This window comes from Solenopsis invicta, chromosome 12 (genome assembly GCF_016802725.1).
Source record: "Solenopsis invicta isolate M01_SB chromosome 12, UNIL_Sinv_3.0, whole genome shotgun sequence".
Classification (NCBI taxonomy): domain Eukaryota; kingdom Metazoa; phylum Arthropoda; class Insecta; order Hymenoptera; family Formicidae; genus Solenopsis; species Solenopsis invicta.
The window spans coordinates 17,658,510-17,682,377 of NC_052675.1; the positions used below are offsets into that span (position 1 = coordinate 17,658,510).

At 36.1% G+C, this 23,868-nt stretch overlaps 2 protein-coding genes across 5 annotated transcripts in view; one reads left to right on the forward strand and one right to left on the reverse strand.

The window, feature by feature from the left end:
- The window catches only part of LOC105195962 (protein bicaudal C homolog 1-B), a 43,367-nt gene extending 25,142 nt beyond the window's left edge, over positions 1 to 18,225 (reverse strand). Inside the window, exons 1-4 of one of the 4 annotated variants that reach the window (XM_011161622.3) lie at positions 17,884 to 18,225; positions 15,710 to 15,877; positions 13,795 to 14,081; positions 11,846 to 11,880 (exon numbers count right to left, since the gene is read on the reverse strand). In XM_011161622.3, coding sequence (XP_011159924.1) covers positions 11,846 to 11,880; positions 13,795 to 14,020 — 261 coding nt within the window. In that variant the 5' untranslated portion in view covers positions 14,021 to 14,081; positions 15,710 to 15,877; positions 17,884 to 18,225. Of the gene's footprint in view, positions 1 to 275; positions 1,148 to 11,845; positions 11,881 to 13,794; positions 14,082 to 15,709; positions 15,901 to 17,883 lie in introns of those variants that run through there. The other 3 variants (XM_011161625.3, XM_011161624.3, XM_011161626.3) reach the window with 3 other exon arrangements.
- A 2,253-nt stretch (positions 18,226 to 20,478) lies between these two features.
- On the forward strand, positions 20,479 to 23,814 carry LOC105195961 (N6-adenosine-methyltransferase non-catalytic subunit). The gene is made up of 5 exons (XM_011161621.3): positions 20,479 to 20,579; positions 20,677 to 20,853; positions 20,928 to 21,245; positions 22,187 to 22,569; positions 23,478 to 23,814. The coding sequence occupies exons 1-5, from the start codon at positions 20,514 to 20,516 to the stop codon at positions 23,713 to 23,715; spliced, it is 1,182 nt and encodes a 393-aa protein (XP_011159923.1). The 5' UTR covers positions 20,479 to 20,513; the 3' UTR covers positions 23,716 to 23,814.
- Positions 23,815 to 23,868: the final 54 nt, after the last annotated feature.

The window sequence follows — 23,868 nt, forward strand, 5'->3', positions numbered from 1 at the left end:
CTGTTCTTCACCTCTAAGTATAACTTGAACTGAAAAATTTTAAATCCAGTATATTACTAACTAGAATTTAATATTATTATTTATTATATTATTATTCTCTAAAATAATATAATAAACAAATATTCGAACCTTTCAACGTTTAGCGTTAAATTTTCAATATCAAGAAATGCTGCGTGCAATCCTTTTATTATGTATAAGAGGACTAAAACTTAAAATCGAACGAGCACGTTGCGAGCTATGAAAAAATTCCTTTTCAAAAACACATTTATCATTACCACGGTCATTTTCGTTGAAAAATGCGAGTCCTTCAATTGTCGACGTCCAGCTGCGAAAAAGTTTTTGACTTTCGCAGCGAAGAACGGAAAAGAACCAGACAGTCAAAAATAAATTCCCAAAAGATGAGAGCGCGTTTTTCACAGTTATTGCTTATTAATTCCTAATAACATTCGAACGATCTCGAGAGTGGGAGGTGAATGGATCACTTTCACGATAACGATAACGGGTCACTCGGCTGGATTCGTAGGCACTGAAGCTAATCACACTGGGTGCTGGTGCCGGTGGATGAATCGAAACGCCGGATTTACTTTCACTGCAGCCACCGCCGATCGCGGTAAGACATCCCGGAAGATCACGCGACCGCTAATTAACTGTTCGAGATTCCACGTCTCGCGACGTGGAGTAAGAGATTGTCCCCACGAGTTTGTCGACCTCGCAATCAATCTCGCCAAAGATCCGCCGGATCTTCGATTACGCGAGGATCCGACGTCGCGCACTGCCTTGTAATTGCTTCGCTCGTCGGCCGATCGATCGATTCCCAATCCCAATTGCGACTATCAAGTGGTATATTCCTATATCATTCTACTTCACCTCGCTGCGCGATTCGATGCACGTGGATCACTTTGAAAATATCACTTTAGTCGTCTCTCGAATCTTTCCCACCCGAACTCTTGTCGTCACAACCGGCACGGGATCCACCCGCCAAGCGCGTGCAGTTTCGAGCCAGGATTTTTTTTTTTCACGACAGCTCTCGTCGTAGTCGTCGTCGTCGTCGTCGTCGTCGTCGTCGTCGAATCGCAGGATTGCCGCGGGATCACTGGCACGAAAGGAAACTGACTAACTGACTAACGCGAGATAATATAACGGGTCGGTCCGGTCGAATCGCCTCCCACTACGTTCTACAACTCCCGCCACTAGACGCGACTTCACTTCACTGCGCACCACGTCGGCCTCTCGTCATTGCGACCCTGCCTCCGCGAACCCCCTTTCTTCGCTTCCTCACCTGGGAGTCTCACGAGCCTCCGTCGCCTTACAAAGACAAATTAAGACTGAAACAATTAAAGAACATGCTATTCCAGTCTGACAAGCATTTCAAATTTCTTCCCATTGTTAGAGTTGAGTTTCTTTCGTTGGAATCGCATGGAATAATTCAGGAAAAAAAAAATTGATATTTTAACATATTTTTTCATGGAATGAACGTAAAGCTTCGATGACTTCCAAAATTTCCAGGCAATCGAAATTTTTAAGAAACGGATTTTTCGAAACTTGTCGAAATAAATGTGGCAATATTTCTATTTGCCATACACAAAATATAATCTGCATTCTAAGCATATTTGTCGACTATAGCGAATATTCTGGCATTCTAAAATAACAGAGTGAATCATATAATCCTCTTATTCCATTAAGATGCATGCGTGTCGCACATATGTACTTCATGATACGCGACAACCTTTAGACTTTGTTGCAATAATAACATGGACCGTCCGAAGTACTCTATGCACTTTTTACTCGTCTTAAATTACTGTATTTAAATATTAAAATTTAAATACCAAACTTACCGAGCTGCAAATCGTCATGTTTCTAAGATAAAAATTGTCTCGTAGAAAAATTTGAATCACAATAGAGACTGTTTTAGATAACGTTCCACAGTTCTTCCTCGAATTCTCTTCAAAGTATAGGTTATATACCGGAGATAATGTTGTAATACAAACAGACACTGTGATACTATATCAGCACAAATATCTGTGATTATATCGACTCGTATATCAGATCGTCTATCTTTATGAAAAAAAAATCTTATAATTACAGCACGTTAAATTTTACTAATAACCACAAAAAAATATAAAATGATGTAACTTGTTATAATTTGCATCATGTATACTTTGCCTCGTGTGTTAAGTGAAAAGGAACCAGAGACAACCTTCGACTCTCCTCTTAACTTGCCGATACTGAAATGAACATTCCTCTCTAAGTCACTTAGAACCTCAGCTGCATTTCGTTGCCAGGTTGTTTTTCATTGTTTGAATTTTAAGAGGACGCTTCTTTAGAAACTAACAGAATTGAAAACGAAAGAAAGGGATGCTTTTAGCCCCCTCACACACACGCGCACACACACACACACACACACACACACACACACACAACACACACACACACACACACACACACACACACACAAACGTACACACATACACTGCACGATATTGCGCAGTTAGTCATTGGCTAAATCCGAAAATTGTTCGATAGACGTTGTGTATAAGTCTACATAGTGGAGCATAGTTCTAGTGGAGCATACAACTGCCATAGATCTATAAATATTAAGTTTAGCGAACAAAAATGATTTTGAGGATGACAAATAATGTGATATCAATTTTCAAAAGAAGCAGTTTTTCAAGGGATTTTATTCAAAGAATACAAGTCATTGTCATTACTTTAAATAAAGTTCTATGATTTTGTTTACATAATATGATTGATCTGCTTTTATTTTGTATGTAAAAGTAAATTTATCAAAAATCAATAGTTTACGAAGTACTCAATATTTTATTTGGGCATATTTAAAATAAAAAATTTTGTAAATTGATTTTTAATATTACTTGATTATTTTTATATGCAGACTATAAATTAGAATCATATTACGTAAAAATAATTATATAAATCCATTAAAAAAAAAATGATAATGATTTTTGCGTGACCTTGAAAAATCGATTTTTTCCGAAAATTTATTTTACAATTATTTTACATTTATTTCCCTCTAGACTATACAACTTTTATCTGAAACATTTATTGCTAAACTTAATATTCTATTCGAAGTAATTCCATTTGCATGTTCAACCTTGTACATGGACACTAACGCTCTCACGTAATCATATTTACATGATGTAAGAGTAGTTTCTACTGCAATATCTTCAACAGCGACTATAGCAACAATTACAAATGCAGCGATAACAACAAATTATACATATAGAAAGATATCTTGGTACCCAACATAGAATGCTTGAGATCTACAACTTTGTAAATCTCCGCATATATACAGTCATAAATTCTTTATAGGTTTTTTATTACTGAAATGTACTGCACTAGAATTTCCCTTCTCACTTTCGCGAAATGTCAAACATGCACTTATTTCATTTTAAGCGCAAAAGGTGACTAGTTCAGCTATAAAAAACAGACTTTATAATTCCATTCTCATAAATCAAAGACACTCGGAAGATAAGAGACACTTTCAGTTGTTCATAAAAGCAATGATTTTCTCTATATAAAGCTTTTAACAATCATTTTCTCCATATAAAGCTAATATCATTTAATTAACATCATTATTAAAGTAATGGTTTTTTTTCGCAACGACATGTCTTTTCTTTTAACGTAAAACATTCAGGAAAATTTATATTTCTATGAATCTAAAAATCTTTTTCCTTCCGGTTTTAGTTACTGTGCCTGTATTTTCAGTCACAAAAATTTTCCTAGTATAATAAGAATGACAAACGCGCAAAAAATTTCTTTTCCTCACATCCGGATACCTTTGTGACAGCTATATACAGGGTGTCCTAGAATTAGCGAAGGTTTTTTTTATGAGCGAATTCTTTGGAATATTCTGAAACGAAAATCCTAATACGAAAATGTCGAGGCTATAATATTTTTTTGAATTTTTTACTTAGAATATTCCGAAGAATTCGCTCATCTAAAAAACCTCTGCTAATTCTGAGACACCCTGTATATGACAGCTAAATATTAATGCCCAAGTTTAGTTAGCCTAAAGATTAACAATGCATGCATAATATAAGAAAAAGAATGATCAAAGACGTCCGAAAACATTTCCTAAAGATTTCCACTACATGTTTGTATTGAGATCTTTGTCACGTATTTTTTTATGAATAACTTTAGTTAGTTTTGGCTATTTTTGATCTTTGTGTCTCTACTTTCACTCACCAATTGTCAGGACTTTCAATATAACAGAAAATATACAATTACTTTCGATTGTGTCACCCTTTTCAAACTAAATATCTAAAAATTAATTATGTCGAAATTATAAGAACCTTAAATTGAATATTTTAGATATTAGATATTAGAATAATTTAGATATCAAATTTAAAAAAATTAAAATTAAAACTAGATATATAATATGGCTTGGTTTCGAAAGAATATCAGGAAATATAGTAATTATGTCAAATAATCTTTTTCATAATTATGAAGATTTTATAAAATTATGAAATGTTTTACTTTTTTTAATCATTTTATTTATCATCAATTTTCATTTTGTCTATATATCTGCAAACCCTACGCAAAATAGGAAAATTTATCTCAAATAGGAAAAAAATCGAAAAAGAAGTTTTGTTTAAAAATATACAAACATTATGATTTGTTTATTGCTATCACGTCCACACTGTCTGCGTTATGCTGTTTTGTTCGCGGAATTGGTAGTGAAATTGTACGAGTGTGTGTTTCTGCTAATAAAATTGGCGAGATCGAAAAACTGTGCAGTCGAGCAACACAAACGAAGTTATCGCGAAGACATGCGGGTCTTTATCTTCAACATGCACGAGCTGCTGATTATAGAAACCAGATAAATGTATGTGAGGGCCGACTCGATATGAAAATACTTTCAATCGCATACATCAATTGCGCAACGAGTTGACAAAGAATATTATGGACATTCAAAATATCGTGACATACTTGATAACTTTATTCGATTTTTATTCAAATGCATTAGTCATACTTGAACGAGTGCTTGAATGGTGGTTTTAATTTAATTTATTTCGTATTGCAAATACAGAAATTCTAAAGAGGATTGAAATTCGTAGAATTTTATCTCTTTCCATTTCGAAGATGATTCAGCAATATTTTTCCAGCTATATTAATCGATGAAAAAAAAATGAAGCGACAATACTTGATTTACATTTCAACAAACAATTTGAAAAGAGGCTACTGATATTATTTAATTGATAAGGGTTTAATCTATCGAAGTGATATGTACGTAAGGTATGTTATTAGTGCATAAAATGCTGACTTATCACATATCAATTCACAAAAACTCGCGAACGTAAGAAACTCGACCACACAAATTTTCGCCGATCCGATGAAAAAATTCCGAAGATTAAAATACGTATACGTGTTTACTTGCTCAATAACTGTTATAAAATAATTATTATGAGATAACGCATTGTGTATACAAATAAGAACTATATAAAAAAGTTTAAAACGTTACTTTTGACATACGTTCCTCATTCTCCTCCTCGACGATTCCATTTAGATATAGAATTACAATTCAATGGAAATTACAAATCTCGAAACAATTAATAAAAATATAAATATATCGATATGTAAAGATATTGCAATTAATTAAAGCCTCGATGTGCATTCCTGTTGCGATTAAAATTAATCTCCGACTCAAAATACTAGGAGCGTTCTCTGGTCACGTGCATTGCTATTACTATCATCACATACAACGTGTTATCTTCATTTCGAATCTCTTCAGCCGCAATGCCGCGGCAGATTACGTGTACAATTTCAGCGAATCGCGAATCTAGTTCGACGAATCAGCAGCGGATGTGTCTCGCGGTCTGTTTGACTGTAGATCATGTATTATGCAATATATGTTTGTCTCTACCTACATAAACGCACGCGCAAAATTAAACTTTGTTTGAAAATACGATAAATAGAGCGTATGGGACATGTTTATTTGAATAATTATCACTTGAAAAAATAAGCTATATGAAATTAATAAACAAATCATGAGTTGTATCATCAAGATTCAATTCTCCGCGAATATTGCGAGGGATGTGTAAAAGTAACCATTTTTATGTAATTCATCTATATTCATAAAAATTTCTAAAAAAAATTTCTCTTATTAATTCATGTCAATATATCTTTTTTAGTTTGAATTTATTGTACCCATATATAATTGTTATGTAATACAGCGAGAAATGAGGTTGTTGGACATGGCACATTCAAACGCTAGAGTTTAGAATTAATTATGAAAATATTGGAAAGCAAATAACGAAGTCACGAATAGAATCTAAAATTTAGAACCTTTTTGTCAGGCGATTTCTCAATTCCTATCTCAAAGATGTTACAAGTAATTTATTTTATCTTTCGACACTACAGTTTTATATTCTAAAAAAGACATCAATAAAAAAGTTTAATACTTCAACAGGATTTGCTGATCATTGTGGTATAGTTAATCAATATGGAATTATGGTAATCAAAAGAATAATCAGACACATAGTTCTCATCGATTTAACATGCATGCAAATCGCAAGAGAAAAAAACATTCGAGCAAAACATCTTTGCTGGTCGAGTTAACAAATATTATTGACGTGAAAAATACCATTCAAGTATCCTTGAGAATCGCGAAAAATCATGCTTAATTTTAAGCAAAGAATGCAAAGATGCTCAAAACGGTAAATATCGGTGATTGTAGAAGAGAGGAAAAATTGACACTAAATTTTTGCAGAAGATACAATAAAAATATCTGTAGCAAAAGTTCTCAATAATGGGATAAATAGATTTGCCAAATTATAATGAGAACCTAGAATACATTATTAACATTAGAACCGCCAGTGCGCCATTTTGGCTCCGCTAATCATTTTAATTTTTTAATTTTTTTGTATTATACAGCACAGAATATTTTGAAAATTTGTGAACATGATATAAATCATTTTAATGATACAAAAAATATCAAAATAATTTCTAACTAATCGAAAGCGGGAATAGGAAATTATCAAATTGGCCTGCGGCGGTTTTACTGTTGAATGTGCGCTATGTTCCTATCATATATATGTATTAGTCTACATGTAGTGTTACACAAGTGTTCAAACATCGATATTAAACATTGATTAATGAATGTCGATAATAACAGATTACTTAACAAGTATTGAAAGAAAAGAAGTGACATTTGTAAAATGGATGAGTATACAAATGGTTAATAATAAAAAGATAATATAAAAGTGTCAAGTACATCCCTAATTGTGAGTCAACGATGCCGAAGAGCAGTTGCAAATTTTTCAAAGAAGAAATTAAAACACAACATTTCTAAAGCGTGACACACAGCTGCGCCTCGTACCAAAGGCGGAATAATATTTACGTAACACGAGATATTGCATTTCTTTGGGTAGATTAAAAGATAACTGCGAAGAGAGGAGAAACGTGATCATGTAAACCGCAAAGAAGCGTCTTTTCTAAATAACTTAGCGCAACGGATAAAAGAATTGTTGGCAACTACAAGAAATTACAGCAAGTTAATATGATGCATTTAAATATGTGATGTTTTAAAAAGTATGTATTGAGTGTGTATTGATTAAAACCAATTATAATATATAAGTCCCCCCCCCCCTCTTTCTTTCTCTTCCTTTACATACATATATATAAATTTATTATTGTTAAGTGACATCACAATTGACATCTTAGTGCAATATTATAATTTATAATGTATTTATCAATATTATACTGAAATAACATCACTAATTAATTATTGTAATTTAATTTAATTAAGTAAGAAAACATCGATTATTCTTCTCGAATCTTTATATTCAAGATAAGTGATTTGAATTAAAAATAATCGAAGCAAGAACTGACCCTGTGAATCCCAGTTTCAGTAGCTACATTATTCATACTAATTTAGGAGTTTCAAGCTATCTCCAAAATCAATATACCTCACCGAAGGGGCAATACGCACGCGGACATTAATTAATGAAGTGCCGACTAGCAGCGTGCGATATCTCATTCGTTATCGGCATCGAAAAGCCAACAGCGGTCAAGGATTACGCCATGGCGCTATAATTAACGTGGCGTCATTGGTAAGAAACGAGAAACGGAGGAGGGGAGAGGGGGCGAAAGACCGATGTTTGAAGTGTGTTATGCTTTTCAGTCCGAATTTGGCAAATTTTGTCACATACAACATACATCGGCGATAATACCGGGTACACTTATTGCACCGTGAAATTTCTTAGAGGCGAGTGGGAGGAGTGCGATGCTGTTAAAGCCACTCTATAAATAAGCGGCCGGTGTATTTCCAGAACCTCCCTTCCCTCCATCTTCGTTTACGCAACGTGCAAAGGCGCGATAAGGATAAGCACGAATGTTACCTTCGAACTTGCTTGGCGAACGACGGTTCTTATGAGGGTCCCGCGGGTCGTATGTGGTTATCGGTCTTCTCGCGACATTTTAATTCATCTCTTTAATTCACACACACACTTACACACACACACACACATATACACTCGTCTCTCATTCATCTGTTCAATTTTCCTGATAGGCGGAATTTCTTCTTCTCGCCGATTACTTCTTATTTGAATTAAATATAATTGATAAATGATTGATCATTAAATGTGTTTTCTCTGAGAGGTTAATATTAAAATAGAACTTGATTATCAAATTATTAGAAAAGTCAAATGTGTACGTTGTAAAACACAGAAAAATAAAATATTATCTTTAGAGAGAGAGAGAGAATCATAAAATATAATATTAACTAGTTGAAATGTAGAGTAATATAGACGGAATTTCTTCTCTTCGTCGATTAACTTTCTATTTGAATATTAAACTGATAAGTTGTTGATAATTAAATGTGTTTCCTGAGAGATTAATAAAAAAAAAACATTCTATTCGTAAGTTGATGGAAATGTTAGGTGCGTTGTAAAATAAAAAAAAATAATTATTTTTAGAAAAAATTTAAATGTAAAATTTAAAGTATCGTATTATAAATATCGATTTTATTTTGTCGAAGTTATCCGGGATTTACGGTAATTGCGATTGGATTATTGAACACCGTCGCGATATCTAAATCTCACAGTTTTATCATTATTATTTTAGCTTGGAATTCTCTTTTCTCTCTCTCTCCCTCTCTCTTTGGAAATTTGATTCGAACCGAATTTAATGGGAGAGAAGCACGTGTTCGGTGTTACCCGATTCACGTTATCTGAGTATACGTGCTTCCTCAATTAACCCTCTCATCGCCGCGATCCCGACGGCCGTAATTCGTCGATCGGTTTTCTCTGTCGAGTTGCCGGGCGAGCGGAATGAACGGGAAGAGAGGACGGAGAAAGTATTGCGGTGTTACGTCCGAATCGTAAGCTTCCTGCTGCGGGCTCATTTCGCTCTACGATTGTAATTTCGAGTTACGTTATCGTGACGAGAGGGAAGACGAAGGAAAGAGAACGAGTTTCTTTACGCGTTCATTCGGATTTCTCCGCGCCGTAATCCAGATTTTCCATGCGTCGTCGCCGTCGTCGTCGTCGTCGCCGTCGTCGTCGCCGATACGCTCGAGAAATCGTTTGCTATTCATTCTCCCACAAAAACACGCGAATAAAGCAGTTGCTTGTTTTGGTGACCGCACCATGTTTTGATTGAAATATCAAGTGATTCGGTATCTCCGTCGATTGCGATTAGACAGATTTAATTTGATCTGCAATTCTAAAATCTTTCTCTTGGCATTTCGCGTGACTTGCAGGCTTTTACGTTTTATAAGATATTTCATATCTTTTATCTTTTATCATTTATATTATATTTATATAAAATTTTCCTCTCCCCAACAATTTCTTCTCATCTAGATCATTTTCGAAGAAGATTACGCGAAGGGAAATCAAATGGATTAAATAAAATCATATAAGATTAGATAAAGCCTCAGTTATGAAACACCCTATATAAAAGTTGCACTCGACAAGTGCAATTGAGTTGGCGCAAAATCTCGAAAGAAAGGGGGAGAAGCTCACGTATCGTCGCCGTTATCAACGAAGAAATCGTATTGCGCGAACAGTCGCAGTTCACTCGACGTAACGCGAGTTATCGCGAAAAGAAGAGAGGAGGTTGCGGTGGAAGAGGCAAAAATACTTAAAAATAGCCTCTTTCGTTTTCGCATAATCGCAAGGTCAGTTCGACGGTGCTTCGACGAGGAGACGACTCGCCTATGTCAGCAATCCTCTAAGGCTAAAATCAGCCAAGTCAGTCGAGTTACTACTTCCATTGACCTTCTTTTGGCGTATCAACGACAAATATGTGTTTTGTGAATTTCAAATAAATTGTAAATATTACAAATTATAAAGTACAATATAACAATGTGTATTGTACGGACATCCGCGCTTGCCGACTCATTAGTCACACTCTATAAATATCCTTATTTATATTTCATGTATTCCATTCCTCTTCCTTCTTTTGCCAGAGAAATTGGTTTGTCCTTTCGTGTAAACATGGTATAAAAAAAAAAGGAGAAATTTAATTTCGTTGTCTGGTAGCCGGCATGAGATCCGACTTTGTGTCGAAAATGATTATTATGGCAATTAAATGAAGAAGTTCATAATTGTACGTTTGTACGTTTCCTACTCACAGAGTGAAAGTTACAGAAATTCTGTGCGAGCACAGATATACATATATAAAATTGATTTTTTGGTCATTTCAAAAGTCTCACTTTATAATGGGAAAATAAGGATTTTTTTTAAAACCATTTGCTTAATACTATTACAGAGATGTGCGAACTATGTGAACGCAAATCGAATCCTACCTTTCGATTTGATTGGATTTGATTTAAATTTCTATGTTCGAATTCAAAAATTTCGAATCCAAGAATTTCAAATGCGAGTTACATGTATTGACGATCTTGTAAAATGATATTTAAAGTGAATTCATATCATATAAATAATATTACTCTTCTCTCTCTCTCTCTGTTATATAGAAATTTTTTATTATTTATATAGTAAATATTATATGTTATATATTATATACATTTTAACAGTTTAATTCGATTTGATGCGGATAAAACTTGGTTAATTCGGTTCGATTCGAATTCGCATAAAGAAGTGAAATTCGATTCGATTCGATGTCAAAAAACCTTGATTCGCATCTGTACTTATTACATACTTATTATCGTATTTATTACAATAATTTATAGGAAATTAACAAAAGAAACTTATTATCTAAAATCGTTTCAACACTGTTTTATCGAATTCAGAACGATGTTGTAAAAAAAAAGATTTCTAAAATCCTATTTCAATAATTAATTTTGATTAACTTGATTTATGAATTATGAATATTTAATTATACCGAAATGCAATGTCTTAAGAAATCACTTTAATGATATAAAAATAAGCCGGCACAATTGGCAAGAACTTTTACTGATCTTGCACCAAGAAAGATCTTTTGTGGTCGAGAGAAAGGAGTTGCATCATGAAATATCCCGATCTATCTTACGTGTCGCTTGTCAGCAGTCGTTGGATAGAAAGTTCTCACTAATCGATCAATGAAATCTTTGCGATGAGACTTCATCTTTCATATTAGATTATTTAGATTTATAAGCAAGTAAACATGTTTATAAAATCAACAAGATATTAATATTCATCGCTACTACTTCATTATATTAAATATAGTGCTGAATCCTTTTTCTTTTTTTTTTATTTTTAAGTATATTTGTTACATAAAAATTAGAAAAAGGATCGAGAATTCGAATGAATAATTTAAAAAAATTTAGAATCCAATAAAATATATTAATTATGAAAACATTTCACTTGTGGTTGTTTTCGCAGTGCACTTGCAGCGCTTATAGAGTTAATCGCATAAAAAAAAAAAAATTTGAAAAGAGACTTACGGCTTTGAAGAAGGTTTCCGCTGGTTTGGTATCACCTGTAAACACAATGATTAAATTAAAACACAGTAAGGTCTTCGAAGCGATTATCTTTCTTCCTGTCTTATCTATCGATTTATCTTGATTTTATTATATCCCCATGTATGATGTAATTCTTGCTCTCGCTTTCGCGATAAGTTAAATCGATCGACATAATCTTGTACTTCCGTTCCGCGATATCGATATAAAATCACGAAAATTGAAATAAATACGCTTAAGCAACATAGATTTGTGTACGTCGCATCGCGATAAGTTAAACAATATTACAAGGTATGAAAAATACTGGGGCTTTACCGCTGCTATATAATTCCGTTTACAAATAAGAGCTGTCTATTTAAATCGTAGTTCCAGATATATCGTTCGCGAATGCAAATACAGGAAAACGAACGAGATACTATTGCGATATTTCCTCGATCAATTTCATCACGTTAATAGATTCAACGTTCAAATAAAAAAAAAAATCAACGTTAAAATAACAACGTTTAAGAGGCAATGCAAAAGACATCCAGAAGACATTATAATAATATATAATAATATATAATAAGTAAATATAGGTGATAACGATAAACAACTTTCTAATAAAAATTTAAAAAAATTTTTTTATTTTTAAAACGGTGGAAATGTTTTATTGTTTGGTTGATTTTTCGCGGACCGCAAATGCTTTCGCCACCGCGGAAAGACAGCGAAAAGGAATCGAGTCTACGACGGGAAAGCGAAAGTAGACACTGCGGTGACTCGTTTCGTTCCTCGAGCGTTATAGACACTCCAGAAGCAATGAAAGCGATAAAGGACACCGGAGAACTTAGTGTGTCTGTGTCGAGAGAGAACAAGAGAGAGAGAGAGAGAGAGAGAGAGAACGAAGAGGGGGAATTAAGCGCGAAATACATAACGGCTGAGTTATTGTCGCGGCCCGTTCTTAGCGCGTGATTTAACGCTGTATACGTGGCGATGATCGCGCGAGGTGGCGGACTTTCGTCAGAAAACTGGAAGTCGCGAAAAATAGCTAGTGGCATTTAGAGCAAAACTAAGTGCACGGACTGAATTTATAAACTTGAGACTTAGCCCCTTCCCTCCCGCCGAAAGGTTGCGTATTCGTGAACTCATTTTATCGCTCCTTAATTGGCGCTAAAATCTTCTAGCGGTTGATAACTCAGAAACGAGCTGTTCTATTCGGCTATTATAGTCCATTTAATATACTGACTTTCTTTGATAAACGCCTACTCTCAGAATCTGATATTGGCGGTCGGGAGAAAGTGCGACAGTCATGAAGACTTTGTCACGTCGCGACAGATTGGATCGGTCCTTGATATACTTGCCATTTAAATCAGTTCAATTTTTTGCGACTGTCTTTTCAACTCGGTTTGCTTTCTATTAATGTTACATACTACTTCGTGAACATAATCGATTTCTCATTCTCATTCCATCTTGAGACTAAATTTTCTTACTTTAGAATTTATATTAAAAAAAAGAATAAAGGAATATAATCTACTTAAGGATTCAATTTTATATTTATTATTTAACGATCGACATCTGTTTTGATATCAATTCCGAATCAGCGTTATTAATAAAAGAAATTATGAATAAATATAAACGTATTATATCTGAAAAAAATATTTCATCGAACAATGATGATTAAATTGATGTAACAATACAATAAGTAAAACGGTTCTCTCTCTTTCTCTTTAATATAGAATTATAAGTAAAATTGATACGAAACGGTATCAGTATAACAAAATTTTTTCTCTTTTATTTCTTCATTAGTCTTTTAGATTCTTTCTAATCCAACTCTTGATAAAATTAAATTTAATGCTAAAAATGATTCCAACTGGCCTTCGTGCGTGCCTTATATACGACATCAACGCATTCACCGGATTCCGATAAATAGCACGTGCGAGGATCTCGCGCTTACTCACCGAGAAGCATCTGCTCCAACTTGCGGCGATCCACGCGGAAGCGCTCCTGATGAAGATCCTCGGGATCAATGTTGAGTTCAGCCGCGAGGTCACGGAGCTCCTCGCGGCTCTCGAAGCCGGACCTGCCGGACACGCTGGTGGTCGCGGTGCCCTCCGATGTTTCCGACATCGTCTCCGCCGCCCGCCGTGGTTCGCTGTTGTTCACCACCATGTCATCGGGTCTCATCCTGCCGTCCGACGAGTGACGTGTCCGCCGCGACCTCCGCCTACCTCACCACGTCGCGACGCTGCCGGGACAGGAAATGGAAAAGCTCAAAATGGAAATTAGGCATTATTTATTTGTTACGCGCATACCTCCGGAAAGAATCGAAAATTCGATCGGCAAAAGCGAGACGACATTGTTAGATAACATCTTTGGTGAGCCTGGGACGTGGGGAAGGGAGAAGGCGAGGGCCAGGCACATTCCATCCCAATGAAACTATAGCACGAAACGTTCCCATCTGAAGATTAATACCGCGCAGGATGGCTCTTGAAGGACGCGGAGATTTCCAATTCTCGTTTCCCGCACGTTTTGAATTTCATTAATACCAGAACGCGTTTTAACCCGTTCCCCCGATTGATGATTCTCATTTTTTTGAGGTGATCTTCGTGGTTCGCGATGGCCCGCGAAAAAAATGCGACCACGTAGCGGGATCAGCAGATCGACGGGTGTCGTCCACTACGTACACCACGTGCACGCCACGATGGTTTAATCATGTGAATTAACGATAATTGGGATCACGCGAAGCGACTTTTTGGCGCGTAATTTGCGTCTTTTATAAGCGGATGTAACAACCCCCTACCTGTCCGAGTGGACGACTCCGTTCGCGGGTACGCTAACCGAATTTCGAATTATTGTTTAATAGGCTCGCGTTCGTTTATATGTAAAATTTAACGTTTTCTTCCGCGTGCAGCAAATTCGCCGAAATTCCTTCATAATTCCGGGCAAGAAACGGCTTGTTTGCTTCTGCATGGCTCATATAGTCTATGCAGAAAAAAAAGGTAAACATCACGTAGGCAATACCAATCGCGAAGAGTCACGTAGACGTAATTTTATACTCTACGGACAGTCGGCTCGGCGAGTTCGACGACCATCAGAACGAACCATTACGTCCAACTAAATTATTAATCGCATGCGCGGACGTAATAATAATGAAAACAATGTAATGTTTAAATAATAATTTCTGTTACTCGCGAGAAGTTGCGTGCTCCAGTTTACTCGAGTTACGAAACTGCGGAGAAAAATAAGAATGCAAAATCTTCGAATTCGAAAAGTTATTTAGCGGATAATGTCGCGAAAAGTTATTTAGCGGATAATATCGCTCAATTATCACGTTTGATTTTCGATTCTTTCCTTCGGGAGTCTTCAGCTTCAGGAAATTCAAAGGGGGAACCGTTTAATTCTTTTATTCATCGAGGGTATTGCCCTCGATGAATAAAAAATTAAAACGCGCACGGGAGCCGCGATATTGGAAGATATCTTATTTTCGAATCGGACGCTTTATTCCCGCGTTAATTTTGGCGAACGTTTATCTCGGCGACACTTGGTATCATCAAATATAAACTATCCGGCGTTAGGTCAAACGTGGCAAGTGCTGGCGGCTCTTCAATAACATCACCTCGCCACGCGGAACTGACGATTTGAAATACCGAAGAGTATATCGTCTAAAACGAACGTCTGAAAGTAGGCGCACAAATTACTCCGAAACGAAATAGACAATGATGCCCGTAGCTGAAGATAGAGCTGGAGACGCAAGTATTCCGGATTCCATCCTAGAGGATGCAAAATCTAAATACGAGAGGGACATAATTGATATCCGGGAATAGTGGTATCCGATACACTTCACATCACTGTTACCCGAAGACGCGAACTGACCTGCACGACGACGATGGCACTGTGTCGATCTACCGAGTTTAACGAGGCGGTGCTGTGATCTCCGCGCGGGGCCTGGGTCCTGGTCCCGCCGGTGGGTCTCTGTCTCTTCGTCCCGGGTCTGGTCCTCGTCCTCGCCGCTGCTGCCGTCCAACTCGATCGGCGGCAGCGCTGTAACCTGTCGTTGTAATCGGCGCGAGCGAACGAGCGAGCGATCGGGCGATCGACCGACGGTGTGTGCGGCGCGGTGTGCGCGGTGTAAACAAAATATGGCGCTGGTAGCGAGTAAAAGGGGAGTCACCCCGGAGGGGTTTGCGAGACGCGAGAGGCTCCGGCATTCGTTTCCCGGAATTCGGGCCAATTTTCGGGGTAAGACGTACCCCACCGCGGCGACGACCAATCGCGACGCGCGCTGCCGGGACCGATTCACCCGGTTTTTGTCGCCGTGCTAGCCTCGGCTCTCGAGGAACGTTCCTCACCGCTTCGCCCCGACACCATCGGTATGTCACACCCGCTCGCTACCGAACGACGGGTTGGTGTATGATGTTATACGTGTATACATGTACGCGCGTATCGGGGACCTTGGCCCGCGAGAGAACGTTGGCAAAAAATTGTTTTCTTGAACACGTGTTGAAGAGCGGCGTGTATTACACGTCCGGAGCGTCGAATTCATTTTCAAAACGATTTCGCGCTTAGGACGATATGGGAAATCAGAGGCAAAATCGCGGAAGTAATGGAAGAATAGTAAGCGCGCGTGTGAAATTTTACAACGGTACGTCGCGCGATCGTCCGTAAAGAATAACGTGAGAAAACACTTCTCATTAGAGTACAATGAGAATTATGTAAACTTAATATTTCCGTAATAGTAAAATATGAAGTTTAACTATTTACCATGTAAATTCCTTGACGAAAGGAGAAATAACATTTCAGGCTTCTTTGACGGAACTTTGGGTACTATTGGATACGCGAGAGATATTTCTGTTTTTTTCCCTTCGTCAATCCCTAAATTCAGGATGGAACTTTATTTGTAGCAATTTTACACTTCGTATAATCACAAAATATATAAATCTAGGATTCAAAATAAGTATTAGTATAATTCCTTTATAGTCCTCGGTAATAGAAAAATTAAATTAAATTTCCTCAACAAGGTTGACGCATTTTAATTTTTTTATAAGTAATTAACTGAGACATGTTTTAAAGATATAATTTTCAAACATTGAAAATTAGAGAAAGCCCATATTTTCAAAAATATTTTGTTAAATTATGTATTTAATAAAATAATAATATAACAATAAAAATATACAAACTCATTAATATACAATAAAAACAAACGAAAATTCGACATCGACCACAACGAGCAATAGAGCGAGGATGGCGGTGCTTAATTAAACATTAATTTAAATATTAAGTATATGTTAAACAGAGAATACATCTAAATCACGATACATGTTTCAACCTTACTTGGTCTTCTTCAATCGTAAATATAAAAATTAAGTAACGTAAAATTTCAATCGTAAAAACATACTTAATTAGGTAGACCAGTTAAGTAGAGGTAATAAAAAACATTAAAGTCAAGTTTCCGTGAATTAATTATTTTCTATGTTATGAATCGCAAACGGGTTGGTAATATACATATTGGTCAACGTAATCCTTCTAATAAAACAATTTCGAGTTCGAGTAACTCTGGAATATTACAGTGAATTTTCATTCAGGTGCTAATTCAAGTTTAACATAATTTTTGTTATTAACATTTTGATAGCTCAAAATTACATTTAATAAGATTTTACATTAAAGTGGCGTCAGTTCAATTATTCCAACGCCTTGCAATCTATTAATATATTCCTAGCGGTAAAGTAGGCATAAAAAAGTATTAAAAAAAATTCTTAACTGTATGAATATTCAGAGTAACATTAATGTAAAAAAATATGAGTAGGACACAAATATCTATAATCTAGGATTGATAAGGAGAACTCCAGAATCGAGTTTTTCGATGCCAATGATTCGAACTAAAAAAAAAATGTGTCACGATGCTTATCAACGGTTTTATTTTCGAGTTATAAATTTTTGAAAATCTGAAAAAATTGGTATCGAAAAAAAGATTAACATTTCTAGGATTCCCCTTATAAATCAATATAATTTGGATTGAAATATGCACAACGTCGGAATTCGGTACATACCTCTCTTTTTTGTCTTCGGTGTAATCCATGTGCATCGATCAGTTGCTGGTAGAAGAATTACGTAAACCCCGATCGCGTGCCACTTTAAAAGCGGATTAATGCACGCGGGTGCGGAGAGTCAGCGTCGTGCTACGCTGCAGCGATAACATGCGGCGATCCTCGCTCATTCTCTGGGAGAATGAGCGAGGATATTTGTGTCCGTCATTATTTCATCGGTGGCGCCGTCCATTAGCCAATGCGACCCTCCTCCACTGCGCGTCGCCGATTCCTCTAGCTGACTATAGCCCCCTTCTTTTCCACTAGCCATCAGCGATTCATAGACGGAAACTTCCTTGTAGAGGATATGGAGCTTTCCACACTTGGTGTGGAATTCTACACTCAGAGAGAGAGAGAGAGAGAGAGAGAGAGAGAGAGATCAAAGTATTTAAAAAAATATTTTTATTTTTGACAAATTAAAAATAATTTTAAGTGATTTGACAAAAAAATAATATCTGATTAGGGCTCACGTTGCACGCTATAATACCTTCAACAAAAAAGATAAAATACTTGAATGTTATTGAAATAATCCCCTTCCCTTCCGCTTGAATGAGGTACTCCACATCCAGAAAAGTTTTCATCCCTACGGCGATTCCTTTCCTGGAACTTCTACTGTATGTCGCTGGTTCCTTGTCTTTTCTTTTCTTGCTTTTTTCCTTTCTTCTTCTCTAATAATGTATTGGAATCATCTGTTCAATTCATTTTACATATATGACTTATTTTCCAGTTTCCTTCTCTATCTTTCCCGTTATGTCAGTTTTTTCACACTATGCGTCAAAAGTTTTTTTTCTCATTTAATATATGTAATTAAGTGAGAAAAAAGCTCGTGACACATCTTTTTCTTCGACTGCGCGTCAGTTTTTTTTTCGTCTGATTCTGCATTTCTTTTTCTACTGAGCGTTGCATCAGCTGTTTGCGTTTCTTATTCACTAAGCGCGCATTTCCTCTGTCTGGTCCAAGAGAGAGTATAACATCTTCCTCATTCTTTCTCTCAATTCCTCTTTCTTTATCTCTGACTACATTACGCGATGGGTTTTTGCAACAGAAAATCAAGACGATGCATTCATTTCTCAAATATTTGCTAGGCCACGTGGCGCGACATACTTACGAAGTGATATATATTATAACGAGGCGATAATATTGTAATTATTTGTATGCATTGAAGCAGTAAAATGTCTTTCGTAAAATGTAAATGAAATAGAATGAGGTACAAGTAGAATGAGGAAATAATGAGTCTTTTTTACTTGAATAATTCACAGCACTTAATGATAGCTGAGAAATGACTAGTAAAGCTTGAGGTTGTTATAATTCTCTCGTCTTTTACCCTTTTCGCTTGTGTGTACGATTTGAAGTTTCTATAATGTAAGAAAGAAATAATTCTTCCCTCAAATTGTAACTTATAAATTTTATATAATATTCGTTGTATGATCTTTCCCAGCAACCTAACAAACGAAAATGAATTGAAATGGATAGAAATAAATTTCGATATTTTTGAATTCATGCTTCTTATTTTTCGAGTCCATTTGAATCCGAAAAGTATAATATAATTTGGACATAAATACATCCGTATTCAACATGTTGAATAGCTCATTTTGTATTTCAGTTTATTTGAAGCCAAAAATAGTATAATGGGACCATAAATCCACCCAAATTTAAAATAAATAGAAGCGTACTATTAGGTAGTCCGATAACGTCGTAAATATAACACTCTCGCCAATGTGCTCCCGGGACGAATTCTTCATGCTGATGATCCATTTTTAATATAAAGATCGAGTTAATTTTATATATGCCCCAAAAGTGGATATTTATACAATTGTTTACTTATTTTTAAATACGAGAAAGTATTTATGTCTGACTCCATCTAGGGTACGATGACGAAAATTCAATGTTTACATCTTTGAAAGTGCCTTAAAAGTGAATATTTTAAGGCATGGTTTTAAATGCTTATATTTATGTAAGCGTTGAATTTCCGCCATCGTACCCTAGATGGAGTCAGACATAAATAATTTCTCGATTTCAAAAATACGCAAACAATTATATAAATATGGCTATATTCACATAATAAAGCTTACAGCGTGTGAGCATTCAAACGCCATAACGTTATCGGATGTGGTTTGATACAGTGAACGTCATTACCGACGCGATCAGCGACAAATGGCCAATAGTTTCCAATTACATCGCCTGATGTCGGGCCGATCGATCTTGTTTGTTAATTATCGGCATATGTCGCGCTCGGTTGCTGATAGAAAGTTAGGTTAGGAATATCACGGCACTGGCAATTTTTTAACGTTTCCGAAATCGGGTAAAACATCAGAGGAACGAAGGAAGACGCGTTACCGTGTTGAAAGAACGATTAAAAGAAGAAGAATATATCGAGAATGTGATTTCTCTTGTTGATCCTAGACGAGGCTATCCCGTCTAAGTAACAGTCCAGTTCACGTCAAGATAAGCTTTCTCTTCACAAATTACGCTTTGTCCGACACTCTTTGGTTTCTTTTCTTGGCACCAATTATGTAAATTCTGCGAGGGTAGGCGCGAAAACTTGCTGGACATGTTCGCACTGGACATGTTCGCACTCGTGACATGAACGAGGGATGCAAACGATGCTACAAGCTCGTTGGGAACGCTCTCAGAAACGCAAGAAACTCTTGGCTCAAACGGTGAGCATCGAAATTTACCCTGGAAGAAAAAGCGGTGATTTTTTTAAAGTTCAGGCAAAGTGTCGATATCCTTATACATTTACCCTTTCGTTTGCAGCTGGGAGTTTCAAGCGTGGATGAACTGCGACAGATTCTGGGAACGGACGTGGAGGACACGCAGAAGAAGAGAGGCAGACTGTCCAACGATAAGTCCGACAGTGCAGTCAAGGATGTGAAGGACGACGTTGCTCCAACAGACGAAATTGTATATAAGGATTCTTCAACGTTCTTGAAGGTATCTTGGTAGCACTTTGTACATTTCCATGATGAGGTATTGCATATTTCAAACAAAATCTTATTTGTGTAAAGGGAACACAATCGTCGAATCCGCACAATGATTATTGTCAACACTTCATTGACACTGGCCAACGGCCACAGAATTTTATCAGAGATGTGGGTCTAGCAGACAGATTCGAAGAGTATCCGAAATTACGTGAGCTGATCAAACTGAAGGATGACCTAATCGCGGAAACCGCGACCCCACCAATGTATCTAAAAACAGATCTGCTGTCGTACAATATGAAAGAGCTCAATTGTAAATTTGATGTCATTCTTATAGAGCCACCTCTGGAAGAATATCAGAGAACGTGTGGTGCAACCAATGTACAACTTTGGAACTGGGACCAAGTTAGTCTCGCACATTACTTTCACTTTTGAGTTACTCTAAATTTTTATTTAAAAAAACAAAATTTCTTTGAAAAAAATTAATGTATTTTTGGAAAATATTCAGTTTTTCTATTCATAACGAGAAAAAATAATGAGTAATACATTTCACTCGTGATAATTTTTATTGAATAAATTACAGATGTTAAGAAAGAAAAATGTTATGAAAAGACCTGTTTTTGCTCAGGGAAGATAAAACAGACATTTCTTGTAATTTTTGAGATAGAAAAGCTGATGTTACTAGTTAAAATTACGTCACATGACAAAAACATAAAAATGAGTAAAATAATAGAGGAGAACGCGTAGCCATGCAGTTATTTGTGAGACAGGTCACTATGCTATACATATTGATGACACATTGTATGATACATATATTTTCATAATAAAAAATGTAGAATATCTTTAAAAAAGGCTATATTTAATAGCGAAAATATCAAGCGCAACGGAAAATTTTCAAGCACTTGCGTGGCAGTTCGCTGGAAGGGGAAAGCCGTCTCAACATGTTTATGCAAACGCCTGCCTGCGACCGTTGCGTCTGACATTTTCGCTATTAAATATAGCATTTTTATGAGATATTCTATGTTTTTAATGTCAAAACATGATCTATTACACTACCATTAATATACATGTATAGTGTGGCGACCCACAGTCTCGTGAATGACTGCGACGCCACGCGTTTTTTCAATTTAAACTTGATTTTTTTTTTACATTCTCATCGTATGATGTATTTTAACTAGCGTTAACGATTACTTTTCCCAAGTAAAATAAAAACAAGCCTTTTTGTAACATCCTTCTTTAAATCTCAGTTTGGTATTATTTTTATAATTTTTACTTTTCCATTTTGAGTTAACTTTTAGATGAAAATTAATAGTTGTTATTGATGCAATTCTCGTTTTTTTGCGCAGATAATGGAGTTGGATATCGGTGAGGTAGCTGCCAATCGCAGCTTCGTATTTTTATGGTGTGGTAGCAGCGACGGATTGGATATGGGACGATTTTGTCTGCGTAAATGGGGCTTCCGCCGTTGTGAGGATATCTGTTGGATTCGTACGAATATCAACAATCCGGGTCACAGCAAGAACCTGGATAGTAAAGCGGTGCTTCAGAGAACGAAAGAACACTGTCTGATGGGTATCAAGGGAACAGTGCGACGCTCCACTGACGGTGACTTTATTCACGCCAACGTCGATATCGACCTCATTATATCCGAGGAGCCTGATTATGGATCCATCGAGAAACCCGTAGAGATTTTTCACATCATCGAGCACTTCTGCCTCGGCCGAAGAAGGTAACAAAATTAATACAAGTACAAAATTATGCTTCAGTAACAAATCAAATCATTTTGTGACAGATATTGTGGAATTTTTGCAATATAATTATGTATATTTTCATATGAAAATCAAGTTGTCTTTATGCAAATTTTGAAATATTAATAAATTATAAACCTTTATTATTTTTTTTAAGAGGATGCTATACTGACGGAAATTACCGACCATTACAGTGTTCATTAATTTTTGAATTGGCTTTACAGATCACAAAATCCTTTTGCAAAATAAAAGTACGCACCAAAACAAAGTCTGCTCTGGTAAATTTTATGAGAAAATCGATCAAAAAGTTAAAAATTCATTTATTTTCGTTTCGTGGATCTGTCAACCAAGGTTAATTTTTGTTATTTACTGACGTTCTGTAGCTCGTATGTATAAAATGAGACCAGGGCGAACTTCAGAAAACTCTAACACACAACACTGACTGTGTATCGTTTCAGTCAACAACCTAACAAAAAAGTTTAATAGGTGAACAGCTGTACGTGTCCAAATTTCGCTTAGCGCACGTAAATGATGGCAAGAAGAGCAGTGGCTGTAATTGATAGGTCTTTTCGCAGATGGCGAAATAATCGAAAAACAAAGACAGATCTATGCGTTGGACAAAGAGCGATAGCCTGGTCTCCCTCGAAAAATAATCTGCAATGCCGACGTCGAGGAAGTTCTTCGGTCACTATAGCATCCTCTTAAACATATAATGAATACAATAAGGAATATAAGACTTCTTAGTCACTAAAAGTTATTTGATAGAAGAAAATACAAGGAATAATTTTTCATAAAAATGATATTTAAACTTATAAAAAGATAACTTTGAACTTTTTCTAGCATTCATTTTTTTTATAGAAATATGCTTAATTATTCTGTTCTCATTCAGGTTGCACCTCTTTGGTCGTGATAGTACCATTAGACCTGGTTGGCTAACCGTCGGTCCGGAATTAACAAACACTAATTTCAATACGGACCTCTATCAAAGTTACTTCGCTAATGGCCAGATTACTACTGGCTGCACCGAAAGGATAGAAGCGCTCAGACCAAAGTCGCCGCCGCCGAAAGGGAAGGTACCCGGCCGAGGAAGAGGAGGCTTTAATCGTGGCAGAGGCAGAGGGAGATAAGTAAATCTTGCACTATGTCTTTCAATCATTATTGTAATAGACGTAAGAAATCTGATAATAAATAAGTACATAAATAATTACGGAGGTATCAGGAGGTACGCACGAAATGTTATCCTTTCTTACTCCGTAGAATATTTCATTCCTTAACAAAAT